The sequence below is a fragment of the Aulonocara sp. 'chitande type north' Nkhata Bay genome, linkage group LG20 (assembly GCF_057382095.1).
Source record: "Aulonocara sp. 'chitande type north' Nkhata Bay isolate Kocher_YH1m ecotype deep benthic linkage group LG20, A_spYH_male_GT1.1, whole genome shotgun sequence".
Lineage (NCBI taxonomy): Eukaryota > Metazoa > Chordata > Actinopteri > Cichliformes > Cichlidae > Aulonocara > Aulonocara sp. 'chitande type north' Nkhata Bay.
This window is the reverse complement of record NC_141363.1, coordinates 23,801,510-23,820,437: the sequence shown is the minus strand read 5'-3', so window position 1 is coordinate 23,820,437 and position 18,928 is coordinate 23,801,510. Positions and strand designations below refer to the sequence as shown.

At 38.7% G+C, this 18,928-nt stretch overlaps 2 protein-coding genes across 5 annotated transcripts; one reads left to right on the top strand and one right to left on the bottom strand.

Annotated features, from left to right (window-relative positions):
- Positions 1-545: 545 nt before the first annotated feature.
- Positions 546-11,246, bottom strand: pou6f1 (POU class 6 homeobox 1). Of its 4 annotated transcripts, XM_086277936.1 has the most exons (12): positions 10,878-11,246; positions 10,119-10,211; positions 9,523-9,567; positions 8,993-9,185; positions 8,699-8,835; positions 7,919-8,144; positions 6,227-6,486; positions 6,012-6,140; positions 5,060-5,293; positions 4,783-4,918; positions 4,531-4,699; positions 546-3,043 (listed from the first exon to the last, which is right to left on the bottom strand). In XM_086277936.1, exons 2-12 carry the CDS (start codon positions 10,170-10,172, stop codon positions 2,698-2,700), a joined length of 1,929 nt encoding a protein of 642 aa, XP_086134062.1. In that variant the 5' UTR covers positions 10,173-10,211; positions 10,878-11,246; the 3' UTR covers positions 546-2,697. The 4 variants fall into 4 exon arrangements, with proteins under 4 accessions (XP_086134062.1, XP_086134060.1, XP_086134061.1 ...); XM_086277934.1 differs by lacking the exon at positions 9,523-9,567; XM_086277935.1 differs by lacking the exon at positions 10,878-11,246 and having other exon boundaries at positions 9,523-9,602; positions 10,119-10,169.
- A 1,959-nt stretch (positions 11,247-13,205) lies between these two features.
- Positions 13,206-18,219, top strand: dazap2 (DAZ associated protein 2). Its single transcript, XM_086277103.1, has 4 exons — positions 13,206-13,356; positions 14,838-14,956; positions 15,056-15,304; positions 15,406-18,219. Exons 1-4 carry the CDS (start codon positions 13,344-13,346, stop codon positions 15,532-15,534), a joined length of 510 nt encoding a protein of 169 aa, XP_086133229.1. The 5' UTR covers positions 13,206-13,343; the 3' UTR covers positions 15,535-18,219.
- Positions 18,220-18,928: the final 709 nt, after the last annotated feature.

Below are 18,928 nucleotides of genomic sequence, written 5' to 3'. Positions count from 1 at the left end.
CCCAGCAGCAGGACTGGTATCTGTTCCTTTGGGTGAGGGGGAACAGGAGGAGAACTGCCAGAGCCCTACAAAATGACCTCTAGCAGGGTACTAAGATGTATTTTTCTAAGCAAACTGTCAAAAACACACTGAGTATGGCACAGAGGCCCAATATCCTTCAGTGAGAACCTGTGCTATCAGCCTAGCACCATGCAGCTTAACTGGCATTCACTCGAGAACATCAAAACTCGCAGGTCCGCCACTGGTGCCCTGTTGTCGTTATAATTTAGAGCAAATTCACACTGACCACATGTAATACACATAATAAAGGCTGGAGACACTGTACTGAATGTCATGAACTGTGGTATCAGGATGAAATCCTCAGGCCCACTGTCAGACCTTTTGCTGGTGGAGTGGGCCCCGGGCTCCTTCGGGTACAGGACAATGCTCAGCCTTCTGTGACCAGAGTGTGTGGGCAATTCTTGGAAGATGACTGGCCCACAATGTATATTAATAAAGGCACTCTTTTTCTCCTTTTTTGAGTCATGTATATCAGCAGACAACAATCAGTAAGTAATAAAGATGGGTTTATTTATTTGACAAAAAAAATTATATATATAAAAAAAAAACACAACAGCTTCCAATTTTCTTTTTCCCTTATCCTCCAAAAACACAAAGCTTTATGTTTGTTGTTGAATCAAATTAATATAACTTTCATATTATTAATCTAATTTATCTTATTGGACAACTTATATTAATCAATATGATATATTGCCTTCCCTTTTTGATCACCAAGGAAAACAAAACCTTTGTAATATTTATTACTTTATGGTTAGGTACATGTCCACCGCAACAAAGGCCTTCATACCGTCATTCAAAAGGTAAATATTAGCTGGAACATAAAATGTATTATTCGTTTCACAAACTCATAACAGAATAATAATAGCCTTTATACTTTGCAGTATTTGACATTTTATCTGCATAAAAAGGAAGAGAATCTTAATAATAGATGTTGCTTGTCAGGTTGATGGCTGCACTGTTGCAAGTACTGCTACATTTTGCAAAGCTTCCTACTGTTCAAGCACATTAAAAAGCAAAGAGAATTCTTTCAAAATCAAAACTGAAACCTTGACGGTAGATTAACCATTCATAACCCTTCACTGTCACTAAAGTGCAAAGAATCCTTGAAACATCGGTACAGAAGGCGCCAACTGTTTTTCTTTGTTTTCTTCCAATCAGAAAGTAGCTTTATACTGCATGTGCAAAGTGTTCACAAAGCGCTTAGGCTGAATATCATAACGCACCAAACCACAAACTGCTTTCCTTCACTGAACAGTTAATTACACACTTTTTTTTTTAAATTTACTTAATCAATTTGATTGACATTAGGCTTATTAAGAGGCATGACACCGCTTTAAATCGACTTCATAATAGACCAATTAAGCTCCCATTTTCCAAATATACTTAATCAAACTCAAGATGAAAAATGTAACAGTCAAAGCAATGAGCAAAGAGAAAGCAAAAGACACTCAGAGTAATATGAGCACCTAAAAGCCGAATGAAAAAAAGAGTAAAGAAAAAAAAGTTTAAAAATAGGTCAGACGATCGTGAATTCACATAGAAATGTTATGAGCATTTGCACAATCAGTTAGTCACAAACAAACAAAGCGTCACGAAAAAAAAGATGTTTACACTTGTGGCACCATAGATGACTGCTATAATACTAGTTTGATAACTTAACTTGTTACCCATGGACATGGAGCAGCGTCACACACTTCACACAGGTGCAAAAAAGAAAAAAGAAAAAAAAAACTTACATCCATTAAAGACAGGATGAGCACAGATTTTAAGCTCACCTTTATGATGAGCAACTAAATATATCAAAGTTATGATTGTCCCAAAACACAATCAGGAGTCTGTAACTTTTAGGGCTTATTGGACCTAATAAATCTGATGAAATTAATGTTAATATAGTCTGTAAAGTCTTATAGAAAAAGAAGCTACTTTCAGCCTCTCCTTTACTCACAGGAGGTCACCTAAGCAAGTAGCTCCACGTGTTTGATTTGGATTTTTCATGCTGGATGCCCTCCCGATGCAACCCCAAAGAGATCTGTGTGTCCTCCTTGTGAGGACTCCGGATCTTTCTCCTGTTAGGCAAAATGTGTAAACCACTACTCTGCAGAGTCCTATGTCAGTCAGTCAACATTGCATTTATGTTCGCAGAGCTGCTCATGCAGGACAAATACTTTCTGGATATAAATTAATGCAGCTAGAAATTTCACATTATCCATTCTGACCCAAGCATATTCGTATTCAAACATCAAGCCATTGTCGCAGCGTGACATACATGTAACTAAACTCAATGTGACTTAATACATAACCACTTAACATAAGTCAGAGGGATAGCCTATAAAACCACTTGTATAAAAGTTCATGAACTGTTTTAAATATAACATGTTAATATCACTGTATAAGGTAAGAGGACCATGCAGTTTGACTTAGTATGCACCACACAAAAGTAGTGTAAACAAGTAGAACACAATTATACTTCAGTTTTAGCACTCTTTCAAAAGATCTTTGTAATTTCTTAATTTTCTCAAAAAGTTGCTATTCTTTCAGTCATATTTACAACACAATTCACTTCTGTGCTGCTGAATTACATGTTCAAATTCCCAAAAGGATAAAAGATCGGTTAGAAAATCTCCCAGAATGAGGTCACTACTGAACCTGGAAAACGTTGATCTTGCTTGTGTTTTTCAGTGTCTGTCTCCGGTTGCAGAACCATACACGCACAACCTCTCGGTCATAGTTTAGCTCTCTTGCAATCTCTGTAATCTCCTGTCCTGTTGGCAGAGCATTCTTCTCAAAGTAGGAGTTGAGTACTTCTATTGCCTGAGGTGTGAAACTAGTACGCCTCTTGCGTTTTTTGGAAGGTTCCCCACCGACAAACTCCATCAGATTTTGCTGGCCTTTCTGGTTCCAGTGCTCGGCTTCAGCCAGCCACTTTTCCAACACAGGCTTTAGTTTCTGAGCGCTTTTAGGGGTGATATCCAGCTTTTCAAACCTGCAAAAGAAAAGAAAGTTCAATCTGAACTTTTTCAGAGGGATTAGGGATGCAAGAAATGGCTCAGACATTATCTGAATGTGCATGCACAAACAAACCACTAAACTGCACATGCCCAAACTAATTAGTATCTCCAAATTAGAGGCCCTAACATGCATTGCCATTATTTCTCAGTGGGATATATATGTAAGCCTGATGATATGATACAGTAACATTTCAAAGACATTTGGCTGGTTTCAAATGAAAATAAATGGAGCCATCATCATTAATTATGTATTATATCAACCCCCTGCAACCCATCTGCTGTTATTGAGAATGTTAATTTTTATCCAATACACAAATTAATTACTGTGATCATCACATCAGTAATGGGAATACGTGGTATGTTACGCAGCTCCACGGTAAACCTGGATGCATGCTTAATGAGCTGTGCATAAGTCCAATTTATGCACAAACAGACCTGTGCCAAAGCAAATGGACAGGTATAATTCAGTTACCTGTAATAATGGCTTTAAGATTTGCAGGGTGTTTGTAGGTTTGTTTTTATTCATGTCACATTGGAGCGGTTAATGTTGCTGTGTGAATGATCCCTGTCATTGATTCAGCAGTGATATAAGGTGAAATAAAGTATTTTTACAGTACTCTACAGGGGTAAAATCCAGAGGTAATATATTTGAGGACAAATTAACAAAAGACTTAAAAGCCCTGGAGACAAATTTATGTTTAGGATTATGCCGACTGCAAGCCGAAAAGCCATTACTCAAACATGGCAGAAGAAAGAGTTGTAACTGACGCTGAGAACTGAATAAATGTAATGCATAATATACTGTGTACCTCTTAGCGAAGCTGGCTATTTATTGCAGACTGCAACCAGACAAATTTACTAGGTTCTTGATAACCTTGGTTGACTATATGTACAGTAGTGTTAAATCTACCCTCATTTTTTTATATTTTGTTAGTAAAATGGAAGAGAGGTCCATAAATTAATATAAACATGTGCAAACAGACAATACGGGTGTAAAAAGAAAACCAAGAAAAATGAGTGTGAGTTGTAACGTTGTAATGTCCTGTTCTATTATATCAGAATATAATAGATATATCAGACTGCAGGACTCTCCATTAATATAATTAGTTTTCCTTATTTATATAACAATAATTATAATACCAAATTATTATTACTATTGTTTTTCTTATTTAATGACTGTTGAAAAGCGCGTTGACAGATATACTTGCAACTTTCTAAACAATAAAGTGTGAGCATATATATTAAAAGAAAACTGCTTGTATGTAGTTAGAATATCAGGACTAATTTTACTAAGCGTCTTTGCTTTTCCCTTGTAGTTACATTTTCATTTCTCTTACATAAAAGACAGATGAGTGAGCTGCATAAAATGAAGGCTGCAGATGAATTACAATCACAAGAATTACAAAAAAGTAGAAGAAAAAAAGCATCTGCGTGGAGAGCAACAAAAACAGGAGGGTAATACCTGCAAATGGCAGACTGGCTGTAAGCTGGACCTTCAGTTGCAGTGAGAGCCTGCCCTACTTGTGTCTGAGTAAGCCCCAAGGACAGCCGACGGATCTTGAAATTCTTGGCAAACTCTCGAATTTCCTCCAGATTAATGCCCTCCTCTGTGCTGACTGCCTGCTGGGGTTCTACAATTCAGAAGAATCTGGTTAAAAATATCTACTTACTTAAAACAGATCAGTGGCTGGGAAGGAGAAGCAGGTGTACATACTGCTGACAAGCTGGCCCACTTTTGCTGTGTCTCCACAGGTGATGGGAACTGAGGGGGAGAGTGTGGTGGCGGTCTTTAGTACAGTTGGCTGTGGGGCAATGACAACCGGTGACTGGGTGACAGTTGTTACTGAAGCCTGGGAGGATTTTTAATAAAAATAATTGTTAGATTCAATGTGTTATAATCCAATTTTACAAAAACAAATCCCCAATATTTAAATGTTCAACAATATTTTAATTTGTCATAACCTCAAGCAGTACTTTTTGTTATTTCCTACCTGTGTGCAAGGTTTGGTAAGTGTTGGAGGAGCTGTGGTTTTAGGCAGAACTGCTGCAGAAGTTGCGACTGCAGCAGGACCATTCCCTACAGTGGCAATGATTTGTCCCTGTGTGTTAAAAAGCAGCTGTGGGGCCACAGTCTGGACCTGGAGACCCTGGAGCGGAAGCGTGGGAGTTGCAGCTCCTCCAGCCAGAGAGGCTGGATTCACTAAAAGTGGGAGTGTCCCTATGACCTAAAAACATTGTTAAAAATGAAATCCAAACAAACATTTAAATATAAACTTCTCAGCTGATTTTCACTTAAATCCGCTTTTAGGACATTCAGTATCCTGATATGCTCGTGTTTTTGCTACTGGGGAATAAGTACATCCTATTAGAGGTTCTGTCACAGAAGCCTTGTATTTTTCAATATTAAACACTACACAAGTCCAAAAGGCTGCAATAATGGTGGGAGTGAGTAATGAAACTATTTAGAGGTCAAGCAGTTTCAGTTGAAATTGTCTGATGCTCTACTGCCTTGAAATAGCACTGTGAACTAATGTAAACTGGAGGCTGGATGCAATTTTTCCATAACAGACATGCATGAAAACAATATAATTGTCTTTGGAATGATTATAGTTCACTATGCATCATTTTAAAAGTTTTGCAAAAGTGTGAGCCACATTAAGTAAGTAAACAACACTGTCTTCCAATCCCTTATTTGTCTCATTTCTCTTTTTAATGGCGTCCAATATGTGCTCTAGTCTGCGTTTTGTCTAGCTCCTACTGCAAGGACAATGGTGTTGCTGCCAGGATTGCTTTCATTTTATTAAAGGCATTTTCCTGTTAGCTGAAACAATCAAGTAGAGAGAAGAAAGGCGGGTAACAGGATGAGAACAGGACAAGGTCATTACTCAAATCTAAGCTCACTGACATAATATTATTACAGCAGCAGTATTTTATGGCACTCACCTGGCCCTGGGCATTTGTGATGATCTGACTGGTGATTCCAGCCATGCTGGACATGGCACTGTTAATGATGGGAGTGGATGTAAGGGAACTGAGGAACTGTGGTTGCGCTCCCAAGGAAGCAGCATTGATCTAGGCACAAAGATCATAACATGTTCATTGTGTATTTGAAAGATGACAAATGAAGAATGGTATGAACAGAGGAAGAGATTTCTTACAATAGCGGGGTTAATGGAGAGTCCTGCAGTCTGAAGTGCTGCCACTGACAAGTTGGACGGAGAGATGGTGTTGGTGGCAGTGGTCGTCTGGGCTGTTCCCACCTGAGCAACAGAAATCTGTGCACCGGTTACCTGCGGTGCCTGAGGTGTCACCTGCTGCATGGCTGCTTGCACCTGCTGAATGGGTGCTGACTGAGACTGGAACACCGCCTGTGCATTGGCTTGCAGCTGAGGCTGGACTGAGTTCAGGACAGTTGCAGCTGAGAAAGATATTATGCAACATTCTAATGTTCTGCAATGAAGTTTAGATAGATAGATAGATAGATAGATAGATAGATAGATAGATAGATAGATAGATAGATAGATAGATAGATAGATAGATAGATAGATAGATAGATAGATAGATAGATAGATAGATAGATAGATAGATAGATAGATAGATAGATAGATAGATAGATAGATAGATAGATAGATAGATAGATAGATAGATAGATTACCAACAGTATAACAAGTAAGTTTGTGGAATTTCTGCCCACCTATATTCCATGATTATGTGCAAGGGGTATAACTGCAAAGATTGACAACCACAGCAGCTCAGCACAAAGTTGTAGACAAGGTAAAGTTACAGTGTGCTGAAGCAAATAGTCAATAAAGGCAGCCAGCTCTTTGCTGACTCAGTAACTGAAGAACTCCAAACTTCCTCTGACATTAACATCAGCATAGAAACTGTGCACTTGGAGCATCCATGGCAGGTAGTGCAGTACTTTTTTACATATACAGTATGTTGTCAAGTCTACAGCTATACTAGCAGCTCTGTGTACTTAGTACAGTCCGATGTAGCAGCTAGTAATGGAAAGTCAAGCCAATGCAAAATTGCCTTTAAATCTGCAGTCTTTCTAGTGGTCAACAGAGGGCGACTGTGCTTGCAAAAATTAGTGTAGTTGCATAGGATTTTATGGGAAAACAGCCCTGTCATGATCTATGGCCTTGATTTAGACTTTCCTGATAAGTTTATCACCAGATACAAGTCTGTCTGAACACAGCAAGATTATCATTTTATAGATGACGTTCCAAAATAGAGTCAAAAAGGAGGATAGAGCAAAGTATGCTTAACTGTATCACTGACAAGTAGTTAACCAATGAGCATGCAGTTTCCACTGGTTTGCATCTTATCTGTATTTGTGATGACTACTTTAAAAAAAAAGCTAAGCTTGAGGAAAAGAAAACTTTCAGCTTGATACTTCACAATGACACTACTTGGGTTAATTGTTTAGTGTTTACCACACCAATTTATAATAGCTGATGGAAAATCTGACCTGAAACATCAATTACACATTTACAAGTATAATAGGAGGACATAGATGTTTATGCCGTTTAGACAGTTTACTTCATCAGATATATTAACTTAGTAATTTCGTTTTATTTCATTCAAAGAGGCTGAAATCACAGTATAGGTCATTACAGAGCATATTTCATTGAGCTGAAACTCAACAATTCCCTTTAAGCAAGCACTATTATTCTCATATCACAATCAAATGTACAAAAGGTCATAAGATTCAATAAAAAAAGCTGGTGAAGATAATGATGTCTGCATTTGTTGTTGAATTTTTTAATTGTAATCTTGTCAACACAAATGCAGACATATTGAAGATATAGGAGGTCAAATAAAAGCAGGCATTCACGTTGTTTTACCTTGAAAGCCAGCAAATGGCAGTTTGAGGAGACTTCCAGCTGGGTTAGCCGCTGTGAAACCAGGGAGAGTAGCTACATTGGTGGTAGGAAGAGTGAGAACAGCCAAACCGCCCTGGCCACCGATGGCACCTGGCATGCTGAGAGGAATGAGCAGCGGCTGACCCAGTGACCCCGTCTGTGCCATCATACCAGTCATCAGAGTGGCCAGACTTTCCTGGGTCAGCACCTAGTGAAAAAAATTCCATCAACATTTATGCCTGCGAGGTATTCAATGTGCTTTCAGTGGACTATTTTGTCTCCTTATTATTTTTAATGTTGTGTTTTTACACAGTGAAACTAAATAGTCATACTTCGGTTACTGTGTGTGGACTGAAAACTCCACTATTAAGCTTTTTTTTTAAAAAAAGCATGTTAGGGGTTTTACTTTTGACTGCTGAAATTGCTGAAAATGTTGTGCTAATAGCCTCAGGCTATGTGTTCAGCAACTTGGATTAAACTGCTCATCCTTTTTACTTTCACAGTGCACAATGGCATCGGTATACAACCTCACTAAATCACCTACAATGATTTTTTTTAATGTAATAATACTGACACTTGGCTCTCTGGTGCATTCGTTTTCTACAAGAATAATATGTAAAATGAGAAAAATCCAAATGGCTTTCCCACCCACTCTGAGCTCTTTCTACCGACCTTTAAAATCAGACAGCAAAACTACTTTGTTTCTCAGATGGTTAAATATGAATATGAGGTGCAGTGTGTGTGCATCTCAAAAAGTCAGACCTGTGGACAGCCTTGCACAGTGATGGGCATGGCGGCCTGGTGCTGGGGCAGAGACACGCTGATGGGAACAGCAGGGGTCAGAGTTTGGACCGTAGGAGCTGGAGGCTCCACAGACACCACCTGCTGCTCACCCAGCACTGCAGGAGCACAGCTAGAGTTGGTTATTAATTACATTTTAAGTTGTTGATTTTTTTTTTAAATCACACAGATGTTATTAGGAATTCACTACAAGTCTGGATATATGAGAAGTGAGTTCTCTGCTATCCAGCATTATCAAGGATGACAATGATTTACCTACACCACCCCCTGTGCTCTGGGGCACTGTGGGGCTGTCCTGGGTGCTGCTGGCATCAGGTTGCTCTCCAGCTTCAGCCACGCCCTCATCAGTTTTGCATTCGCTCTTCCCATCAGCTGCTGAAGAGGCTGAAGACGCATCGACTTCTACTTCTAGCACTCGAATGGTTTCATGGCCAGACATCACAATGACCTGCACAGCGATCAGGATTTTAATCTAAGAGGACTCAAATGCAAAGAAGGCCTCTGCTTTTCTTTGAGTTTGTATTAAAAATGTAATAAAATAGTTATGTGCAATTATTTTATGAAACAACAGGAGATAATTCTCATCTGACCTAGCACCAGAGGGGTGTAAAACAAAAATTCTGTAAATTCAGTATTTCTCCACCTTGTCAATTCCCTCTGGAAGAACTTAGCTGATGACTCATGGTATGCAATAATGACAGACCTAGTGGAGGGGCAGCAAGACAACCTGGGCTGGAGGACAAGGTGCAGAGAGACAATGCAGGAAGAGAGAGGAGGATGCATACCTGGTTGTCTTTGGCAGGGAATTTCAAAGTGCAGGATTTAAATGGCTGAAAAAAGACTTCTGCAGTCAGACAGTGAATGGCTAAGGAGAACAGAGAAGCCGAGCACATGTTAGGACAAAATGAACCAAACAAAAAAACAAAACAAAAAAAAGAGACATAAATGAAAAGAGCATGAGTACACATAAACAATGATAAGAGCATCAGCCAACAAGCAGTTCAAGCAATGCTTTCTTAAAGGTTGCCTTTGTGCTTCTGTGAAGAGCATTGCTTTTGTTTGCTGACTATGTCTAGACACAATGTTACTAGAGAGAGAAAAACCACAATTAATTATTAAGCATGGCAATTCAAAGACTGTTTCCAACACAAGCATAGGTATTATTAGTCTATAAAACACAAAAGTGCATCGGGATCTCAGTGGTCTGCTGTGTGACTGTTAATCATTCCATTATGAAGTGGCACGATGGCGCATGGAGGGTGACAGGAGCAAACAGCAGCAAACGAGTCGAAGGCAAAGTTATGTTTAGTTAAGCTCACTGCAAGAGTAGGTTGGGAAGGGGGGGGGGTCCACTTCTCCCTAACAAACACATGAGTGTTACCTGCTCATTGACAGTAAGTGGGGCATCTTTGGCAGGCAGATCCTGGGAGTTCATGGCTTGCTGCACCACCACAATCACTGTCTTCCTGGCATTCTGGGTTAACAAAAAAGAAAAAAAAGTGATTTAAAAAATGTAGAACCATTTTAGAAATTAAAATATGTATCAAGTTTCCCGGATAAGCCCACAGTGTCTGCACTTTAATGACAAACCCAGCTTAAACAGAACCAAATGCAGAGGACAGGGTTTTTTCTTTCTTTTCAATTCATTGCTATTATAGTCATTGCACGAGTAGACTATTTGAAAGGGGCCTGTAAACAGGCCATACTGTTTTGCACTTAAGCAGCAGAAAACGTGATCAAACACGCTGGTCGTGGACGTTAAGTGGTTACCCGTCCACCACGGATCACAAAAAGACTCGAGACGGTGCGTTTCCTGCTGCAATGCCCCGTTAGATATGAGGATCTGTCAAAAACTTCAGCGGGTGTTGATGGGCTCCCCACCCCCATCCTGGCCAATAAAAGTCTCGCCGCGTCGGCCACTTTTGAGGACAAGCAGCAAGCACGGAGCACATGCGACGGAAATCATCTCGATCCGTGCCAAGAGACCGAATATTATGTATTTCCCTCTCTTTATCATAAATATATAAATTATGCTAATTACGAACATTGCATATTAACCAAAACTCATTTCCTCTCGCCATTTCGCTGCTATGCGCGAAGCGCAAGCCAGAATACGGTCCGGTTATTATATTCAACTTACCGCGTATATGCAGCTTATTTTCTGTAATCCCCGGCTCTTAAAAAGGTCCTTGTCACAGTTTGTTTCAGTCACACATAATTAAAAATTCATCTCAGCTCCCAGACAGGCGCTGTGACTGCACACAAAAGAGGTATTTGCATTGATAAGGAGGCTTGCAATGTTAGGATCTCCTGTCTCTTAATATTTAATGACGATGCCCTTTCTGCAACAGTTCAGATAATCAAAAATCCTTGAGGTGTCTCACAGAATCCTATTTGAGCTGTAAAGTCGGACAAAATTGCTACAAAATTGGCCTTTTGCACTACGTCATGAACATAATTTATGCAAGAAAAAATCTTGCATTGAAAAATGTCTGCCTCGACTTCAGAGGTGCCATGGTTCTCTTAAAGGGGAAGTAGCGCACACAAAGACGAGCAATGGAGACGCTTTCATGAAACACTGTGCCGATACGTTTCAATTTCCCAACACCGCTGTTTGTCTGTAATATCACGATATTCGCATCGTTTTTGCGTTTATGTGAACGAGAATTAAATTATTTAATATAGCAGAAATAATTATGGAGACTTGTGGGCTCTCTTCTTAAAATGACGTAGATATGTTTTTTGTGGTTGCTTTATATGTGTTTCTCACTGGATTAAAACATTTCTGACTGATGATTGTCATAGCATATTTTTTAAATTGGAAGATAATATATAACCTTTGATCATGGTGTAGACAGTCGTGCTATTTTGAATAATCCCGTGTTAATTCTGAATGTGATACATAAGGAATGAATGTGTAGTTCTGAGATCAAAGGTCATCATTTAGTTGATGAATAAATTAGTTGACTCACACAAAACTAACCATTTTAATAATGTAAATTTTTAGGTAACCCATCAGGATAAACAAATGCCGAAAATTTATATTTTTTATCGGCTTGGTTTGCCATCCCAATGATTTTCGGGAGTTTTACTGACTGAGATTAATTGTATACATACACACATACTCAGAAGGCTAATCGGGACAGAGTGGAGACACCTGGGGAAAACAAGCTAAGGGTGCAGATAATCAAGATCACTAGACAGGGGAGGAAATAAAACTTAAAATAATACCTAAAAGACAACTAAATATAAAAGTAAAACAGGATATAACTGATAAGAGTTAATTAGTAAGCAAGTTTTAGTAAACACTCTACACAAGACAGCTTGTGTAGAGTGTTTCATGTTTATGAGCTATTCATGTTCATAAACATGAACATGAATAATGTTCATGTTTATGAACATGAATAGCTGAAATGACCTTAACATAATTGATTTATTAATTTTTGTTGATTTGTTGATGTCTTTATCTGGACCAAATTGTATATGAGGATGCTGTATAGGACGTGCAAGAGTATATTAAGGACACACAAGAAAATAGCAATGATGGTGTTATAATATTGTATATTTCTGTTATATTTTACTGGCCCTAAAGTACATATGTCAATCCCAAGGTCCAGGGCCCTTTGCAAATTGTGCCCAGCAATAAATGTAGATTAACCTGCATAAATGTCTATGTCCATATATTTTCTTATTAGAAGGCAGTTTACATGTGGTACATGTGAACTTCCCAAAGATTAGATTTATTTTTATTATTGTTGTGATTGATTAAACGATATAAAAAGGAGGTAAATAGCATGAAATTCTGCTGATTTTTTTGAGGCCTTCATGCGGACCGAATTGTGTTTGATATTACTGTATGGAACATGCACCAGCATTATCCAGGATAATTTTATGGTAGGATTGATTGTATGGCAAGAGTGACTGATGGGTTCAAGGTCAGGGTAGGATTACATCAGGGATGTATCAGGAAAAATGGTTCATGTGTTTAACTACCTTGAGTCAACTATCCAAAACAATGCAGTGCAGTGCAGAGGTGAAGAAAAGAGTGCAGGTAGGGTGGAGTGGGTGGTTTGTAAGCTGCCAAGCAGGAGGAAAAGAGGAAGACCACAGCGGAGAGTCATAGATGTAGTGAAGCAGGACATTCAGAGGGTTGGTGTAACAGAGGAGGATGGCAGGGACATGGTGAGATGGGGGCAGATAAGGTGGTGTCCAGCTCGTACATCGAGTATCCCGAAGATGAAAAAGAAAAAGAAGCAACTAGGTATGCATGACCCTTGATGTGAGCCCAACTTTATCAGTGTGGGCGTTATTAAAAGTAAATTTGACGCCCTCTGCCTTAAAACCAAGACAATCATTTTTCCTTCCAGCTGGCGGCTAACCTCTGCTCCATTTTTACCAGTAGGGGGCGCGGGCGTGCACGTAAAACCGTGCGTGCAACCGCAGATAGATAGAGAACGGGTGACGTCACCACTTCCACAACAACAAGAAGCTGAAAAACAAGGAAGTGGACGATTGTGTGAAGCCGTGACCTGAACTAAGGCCGTGAGAAGATACGCAGAGCTCCGTTTAACCTGATATTCTTCAGCTTCTGAATTATAACACGACAATGAACAACAAAGGTATTTCTCCAGACCTCGTTTAGGTAATTAGTCAGCTGTTCGCTATACGACGCTGACGTGATTAACTAGAGACGAAGAGCTGCCGTTATGGCTTTCCGAAGCGGACTTCACGTTTAGCCACGTACATAACAATAACCCGACGCTTCCTGGGTAACAGTGTGGCTCCTACTCTGAACCAAGGCGGCTATATTGTTAGTAGTGAAGCTGTTTACAGTGAAATCTTACATTTACTGTCTCTCTATATTCGTATACCATTAGTGGGCAGGTCACATGTTTTCTAGGTAGCTAATATCTCTGTAGACAAGCACATTTTAAAGGCACAGCTGACGTGACTCTTTCCTTCTCTTTTGTAGGACCCATCATATAAATATAATCGTGAGGCTCATTTTAGTAATATTTGTTTTCTTTTGTTGACAATTTACATATTATATCCTCATATATTATTTGACTATTTTATTTAAACACATTTCTTTTGTCCCCAGTTTCGTTCGTATCTGTACATTTTAACTCTTTAGCTTTTTGATGGTTATGATTGTAGTTGACTAAAAAGATGTATCGGCCATCTGTATCGAGGAAATAATATGTAATTGTGTAATTTAAGAGGAGAACGATATCGACATCGGGGGATAGGAGGATTTCTTTTTTTTTTTCTTTGTCCGGAAAAGTTACAAAAATAACAACAACGATAAAAGCAAAATAAATGAATAAATTCCAGTCAGACAGGTTTTTATTTTCCGTGTCTGCGTTTGTATTGGCCTAGAGTTTCACAACAGACATACATAAAGTATTTTTAATTTGCCTATTATTGCCTTAGTTACAGTTTCGGTTTAAGAAGAGCAGTAAGTATGAAAAAAAAATATCCACCAGTCACACTTGTTAAGTTAAAACTGGAGAAGTGCAGTTCTTACTTTTAAATATTATTTTGCATATCAGAATTAATTAATTCCCTATTGATTTACTAATTGATCACTTGTAGTGTCCCCCCCCCCCTTTTTTTTTAAATGGCGTTATTTTTTTTCTTTTCTTATAATAGTAATAATAAAACAAATTTTACTTAACATAACTTGTGTAGCCAAGAAACCCTGAATCTTATTTTTTTATATATTCATTTTTCTCCTGTGTACTGTGAGTTGTTATAATCTGCTCCCGAAGAAACAGTTTGTTGGGGGTTTGTTTTGTTTTTTGTGGTTTTCTGTGATTATGAATATGTAACTATTGGGGAAAAAAATATATTTGGGGAAGTTTACATCTTACTAATAGGCTCTCAGGAGCCATCTTCAAGTTCACTGGACAATGGACATTGACCCCATAAGCAAAATTGAATGTGTTGCATTCCTCTATTGTCCACATTTAAACAAAATGACATTTTTATTACAGTAGAAAATGTATTAATACCACTAGGCACGACAGAGGAATGTTTGGTCCCTAAGAGTTTTGTTCTTTCTTAATTATTTCCTTTAATGTAAAATCTTTTATTGCAGGTTCATATCCACAGCAGGCTGTGTACCCTCAGCAGAGCACTGCACCTGTATACCCTCCTGCTATGCAAATGTCTCCTCAGGCACCTCCTTACACAGACACACCACCTGCATATTCTGAGGTAACCAATCCGTATTTAAGTCAAATGATGAGCAGAGTTAAAACTCGCACTTACATTTATAAACAAAAGAAAAATCTGTTTTGTTCTCTGTGTCTCCAGATATACCAGCCCAGATATGTGCTTCCACCTCAGGTGCCTGGTCAGGTGCCTCAGATGTCCTCTCCCTATCCTGGTGCTCAGGTGTATATGCCCATGCAGCCACATATGCCAGTTGGGCCAGTGGGCCAGAATGTCCCCATGGCTTATTATCCAATGGGAGCAGTCTACCCGCATGGTTCAACTGTGATGGTGGAGAGCGGCTATGATGCTGGTGCTCGCTTCACAGCCGGCAGCAGTGTTTCCATCCCAGTGAGTGTCCATCCCAAGAAGTCCTATCCACCTTAGATGAGATGCACTTTAAAATGAGGAACTCTTTAACTGTGTTTGTGCTTGTTTCTTTCCTTTGCTAGCCCCCACCTCCTGGACACCCCCCTAATGCCGCTCAGCTGGCTGCCATGCAAGGTGCCAATGTTGTAATGACACAGCGCAAGAATAACTTCTTCCTGGGTGGATCCAGTGGAGGTTATACCATCTGGTAACAGCAGCTCCTTCATGCCTAAACCATGTCCCCATCCCAGATGATGCCCCAGTTCTTCCCCATCCCATATGCCTCCCTCTTCAGGCTGCTTGGCCATGCCACAATACTGATATCACCTAACGGAATGTAATATTTTAGAGCCCTTGTGAAAGGTACAGTACTCCACTTCTGACCTAGAGATGAAATGATAAACTCCATTGCCTGAAGAGGACAAGTGAAAATTGTAATGTTACAGAATCCATTCCATAGTTCTTCATTGGGTCTAACCTTTTTGGTCATTCCAGATCTGACCTCTTTCAGGCATCTTTATTTGTCAACAAGATCTTCTCTTCTTTGATTGAATGGTCGCAAATTACACTGAGATGTTCTTGTACTCCTGTAAAAATACTTTATTGAAATATCAGACCCGCATAAATATAGTTTAGCTGCTTTATGGTGAAAGTGAAACGCAGTTACAAAGTTGCAGTAAAAAAGAAAAAAAAACATCCACTTGTCTTTTTTTGAAACTTTTAGTGTAGTTCAATTAATAGGTGTCTAGTAGTTCCATGTAAGTACCAGTATGATTATGAGAAATTACATCTCAACTATTTAAAAAAAAAAAAAAGGAAGAAAAAAAAAAAGTCAGCATCCTGGATGCTTTTAGCTAGAAATGTCTTGTCTTTTGCACAGTATCCAAAATACCACGGAAAATTTGTTGCACAGTGAACTTTCTGAGAGATTGTTCTATTTAAATCACATGTAAATTAAAGAAATTAAAGCAAAAAGAATAAAAAAAAATCAAAAGATTTACTGCAATATGAAAGTGGTTTACTGTACCTTGTTGGGCAACTTGTAGATGAACATAGTCAAGTGCCAAAGAGCACTGGGGATAGCCCTAAATTTAAGCAAATTAACTTCAGTAAACTTAAAGGAAAGAAAAATTAAAGTAAATCCAAATAGAAAGATGGTTGGGAAGGGGTGGTTGGTGTAACATTTTAGCTTTTTTGTCTCCTGTTTCTATTTCACAGTCGGATACCCAGAGTTTATACACTAAATGTTTTATTGTACAGATTTAAACTACTTTTCATTATTTCCTTTTCACGCAGTATATCTTAGATCATCAAGTATTTATTCTCCACAGAAAAATGTCACCTTTTATGATAGCGTTCATTTCTAGGTAACATTTTCAGCAAAGTTACTGAGACTTATATTTCAGTGTTTCTTTACTTTTCCACATTTAAGTGACTTACGCAAGTAGTTAGGCTAATAAATTTGTTAGTATAACCAATGAGCTGGTTGTACCAAAGATCTGGTCTACAATGCACTTATGTTTGGTTATGACGTCATATTTGAAATGTCACAATTTAAAAGCAAACTTTTCCTTGGACAAGAATTTGTGACACTGTTGGCCATTGGAACCTTTGGTCTGATGTGACTGCAATTGTTAGTTAATGTGGGTAAACTGCATCTTTGAGTTGCTGCATACTTTTGCACCTTTGCTATGTACAAGTTAGATTAAAATACTTTTTATCTGAAATGCACTGCTAAGCAAAACGGAGGAGTTGCAGACAAGGGGCTTTTTTTTTTTTTTTTAAATCAGTTTTCATGCTTTTAAGAAAGCTGTGATGTTTTGGGGATTTTTATTTTATTTTTTTTGTGTGGTTGGGTTTTTGTTTTTGTTTTTTAGCACTTTTCACATTTTAAAATTCATCCAGTCTAAACAATTTTGAAACTTTTGACATGTCACATTGTTCAGTTGCCTGCACGTGTATGCAAACCTTTTGCAAAGAGGCTAAATGACTGTCGGCATAATGTTTAATTTCCAGGATTTTTAAAAAGAAAAAAATTTAATGCTGTTTAAACTCGTTTCCTTAGGGTCGTTACATCTTACATAATCTGGCAAACTGAAAGAAGACTGCTAAACATAGGCAAGTTGCCTGTATGGATACCATCAGCTAATATTTGTAGACTTGTTCATTTGTGTCAAGCGTCAATGTGTCACTGGGTATCCGACATAGCATATCAAGTTTTAACAGCTGTGGCCGCCAGAAAACAAAACCTGTTTTCTTGTCAACCAACATTTAGTGTTTTCAAGTGTTATTTAAGTCAGAAGAATCATCTGTCTGGAAACCTGCATCACTCTTCTAATAAACCTCTCCTCCGCAGCTCATACATAAAGCTGCAGCACCAGATGTGACAGTCATCTCCATGTCCATTTATTTACCCGCTCATGCTGTCATTTCATACAGCTTCATTGGAAAAGGAGGCCACAGCTATCAAAACTTAGAAACTGTACAAACGTTATCTTTTTTTCCCATCTATGCTCTGATTGTTTGTAAAGCAGCATAACAGTGGCTTTGTCCCAGCAATATGAAGTACTGTAATTTACAGCTGACCAGTAGATGCTATGCCAACCACAGCCAGCAAAAGGAGCACTCTTTGTTGAAGGATTATGGACATTTATAGTTCAGGGATTCTCTTTACAATATTTTCTAAAATAGATGTATGTACTAAAGTGATGTGATGGACTTTGGTACACATTCTATCTTTTAAGATTACTAAAGGAGATGAGTGTCACTACAGTTTGCTGAGACATGTCAAAGATGGAATACTTTGAAAAAAGAACTTAGGTGCACTTAACTTTTTTATACTAAACTTAAAATTTAAAATGTAAGTTTAGAATAAAGGTTATTTTGGAAATTTGAAACATAGCGAAGTCTTCCTTTTGTGCATCAGTCACTCCATTTTCTGAATCGAAGCAGGCTAACCAGAGTATTCCAGATGTTCTTCTCCCCGCAACATTTTTCACTTCATCTTCAGAGATCCTAACACGTTCCCAGATCAGGTGAGATGTATTTTCTCTCTAGTGTATTATGGGTCTCCTACCAGCTGGACGTACCAGGAAATCCTCCAAAGCAAGGTGCCCAGGAAGCATCCAATTAGGTGTTGCGATCAACTCGCTCCTCTAGTATAAGTTTGGATGTCTGAGCTTCTGATCTTATGTCCAGGACCAGGCACCCTGCATAGGATATTTGATTCAGCCATGTGTCCACAACCTCATTCCTTCTTTTGATACCCAGAGCTAATGGCCATAGGCTCAGCTGTCCTCACCATAATGGTATGGCGTACTACCTGCATTACTGCTGATGCTGCACTGATCCACCTGTCCATCTCATGCTCCATTTTACATTACACACTAACAAGATCCCAGAATACTTAAACTCCCAAACCAAAATGAAGCAAATCCACTGCTTTCAGTTCATTGTTCTTACACATTTATGATGCATTACAACATCAGGCCAATTATTTCTGTACTGTCCTATAAGAATGGAAAATATTGCGATTCTGGTTATTGTAAATTAAGAAATACGTCTGTGAAGGTTCTAAAGTCATCCAGGTCATCGTCGGCTAAGAAG

What these genes read in the sequence shown, in the direction of transcription:
- pou6f1 (XM_086277933.1), bottom strand. Translation starts at nt 9,723, where the DNA reads ATGCTCTTATCATTGTTTATGTGTACTCATGCTCTTTTCATTTATGTC. An exon ending in TCCCTGCCAAAGACAACCAG is followed by an intron (nt 9,186 to 9,522) that starts GTATGCATCCTC and finishes ATCGCTGTGCAG; the next exon opens with GTCATTGTGATGTCTGGCCA. An exon ending in GAGCACAGGGGGTGGTGTAG is followed by an intron (nt 8,836 to 8,992) that starts GTAAATCATTGT and finishes GTGCTCCTGCAG; the next exon opens with TGCTGGGTGAGCAGCAGGTG.
- dazap2 (XM_086277103.1), top strand. An exon ending in CACCACCTGCATATTCTGAG is followed by an intron (nt 14,957 to 15,055) that starts GTAACCAATCCG and finishes CTGTGTCTCCAG; the next exon opens with ATATACCAGCCCAGATATGT. An exon ending in GCAGCAGTGTTTCCATCCCA is followed by an intron (nt 15,305 to 15,405) that starts GTGAGTGTCCAT and finishes TTCCTTTGCTAG; the next exon opens with CCCCCACCTCCTGGACACCC.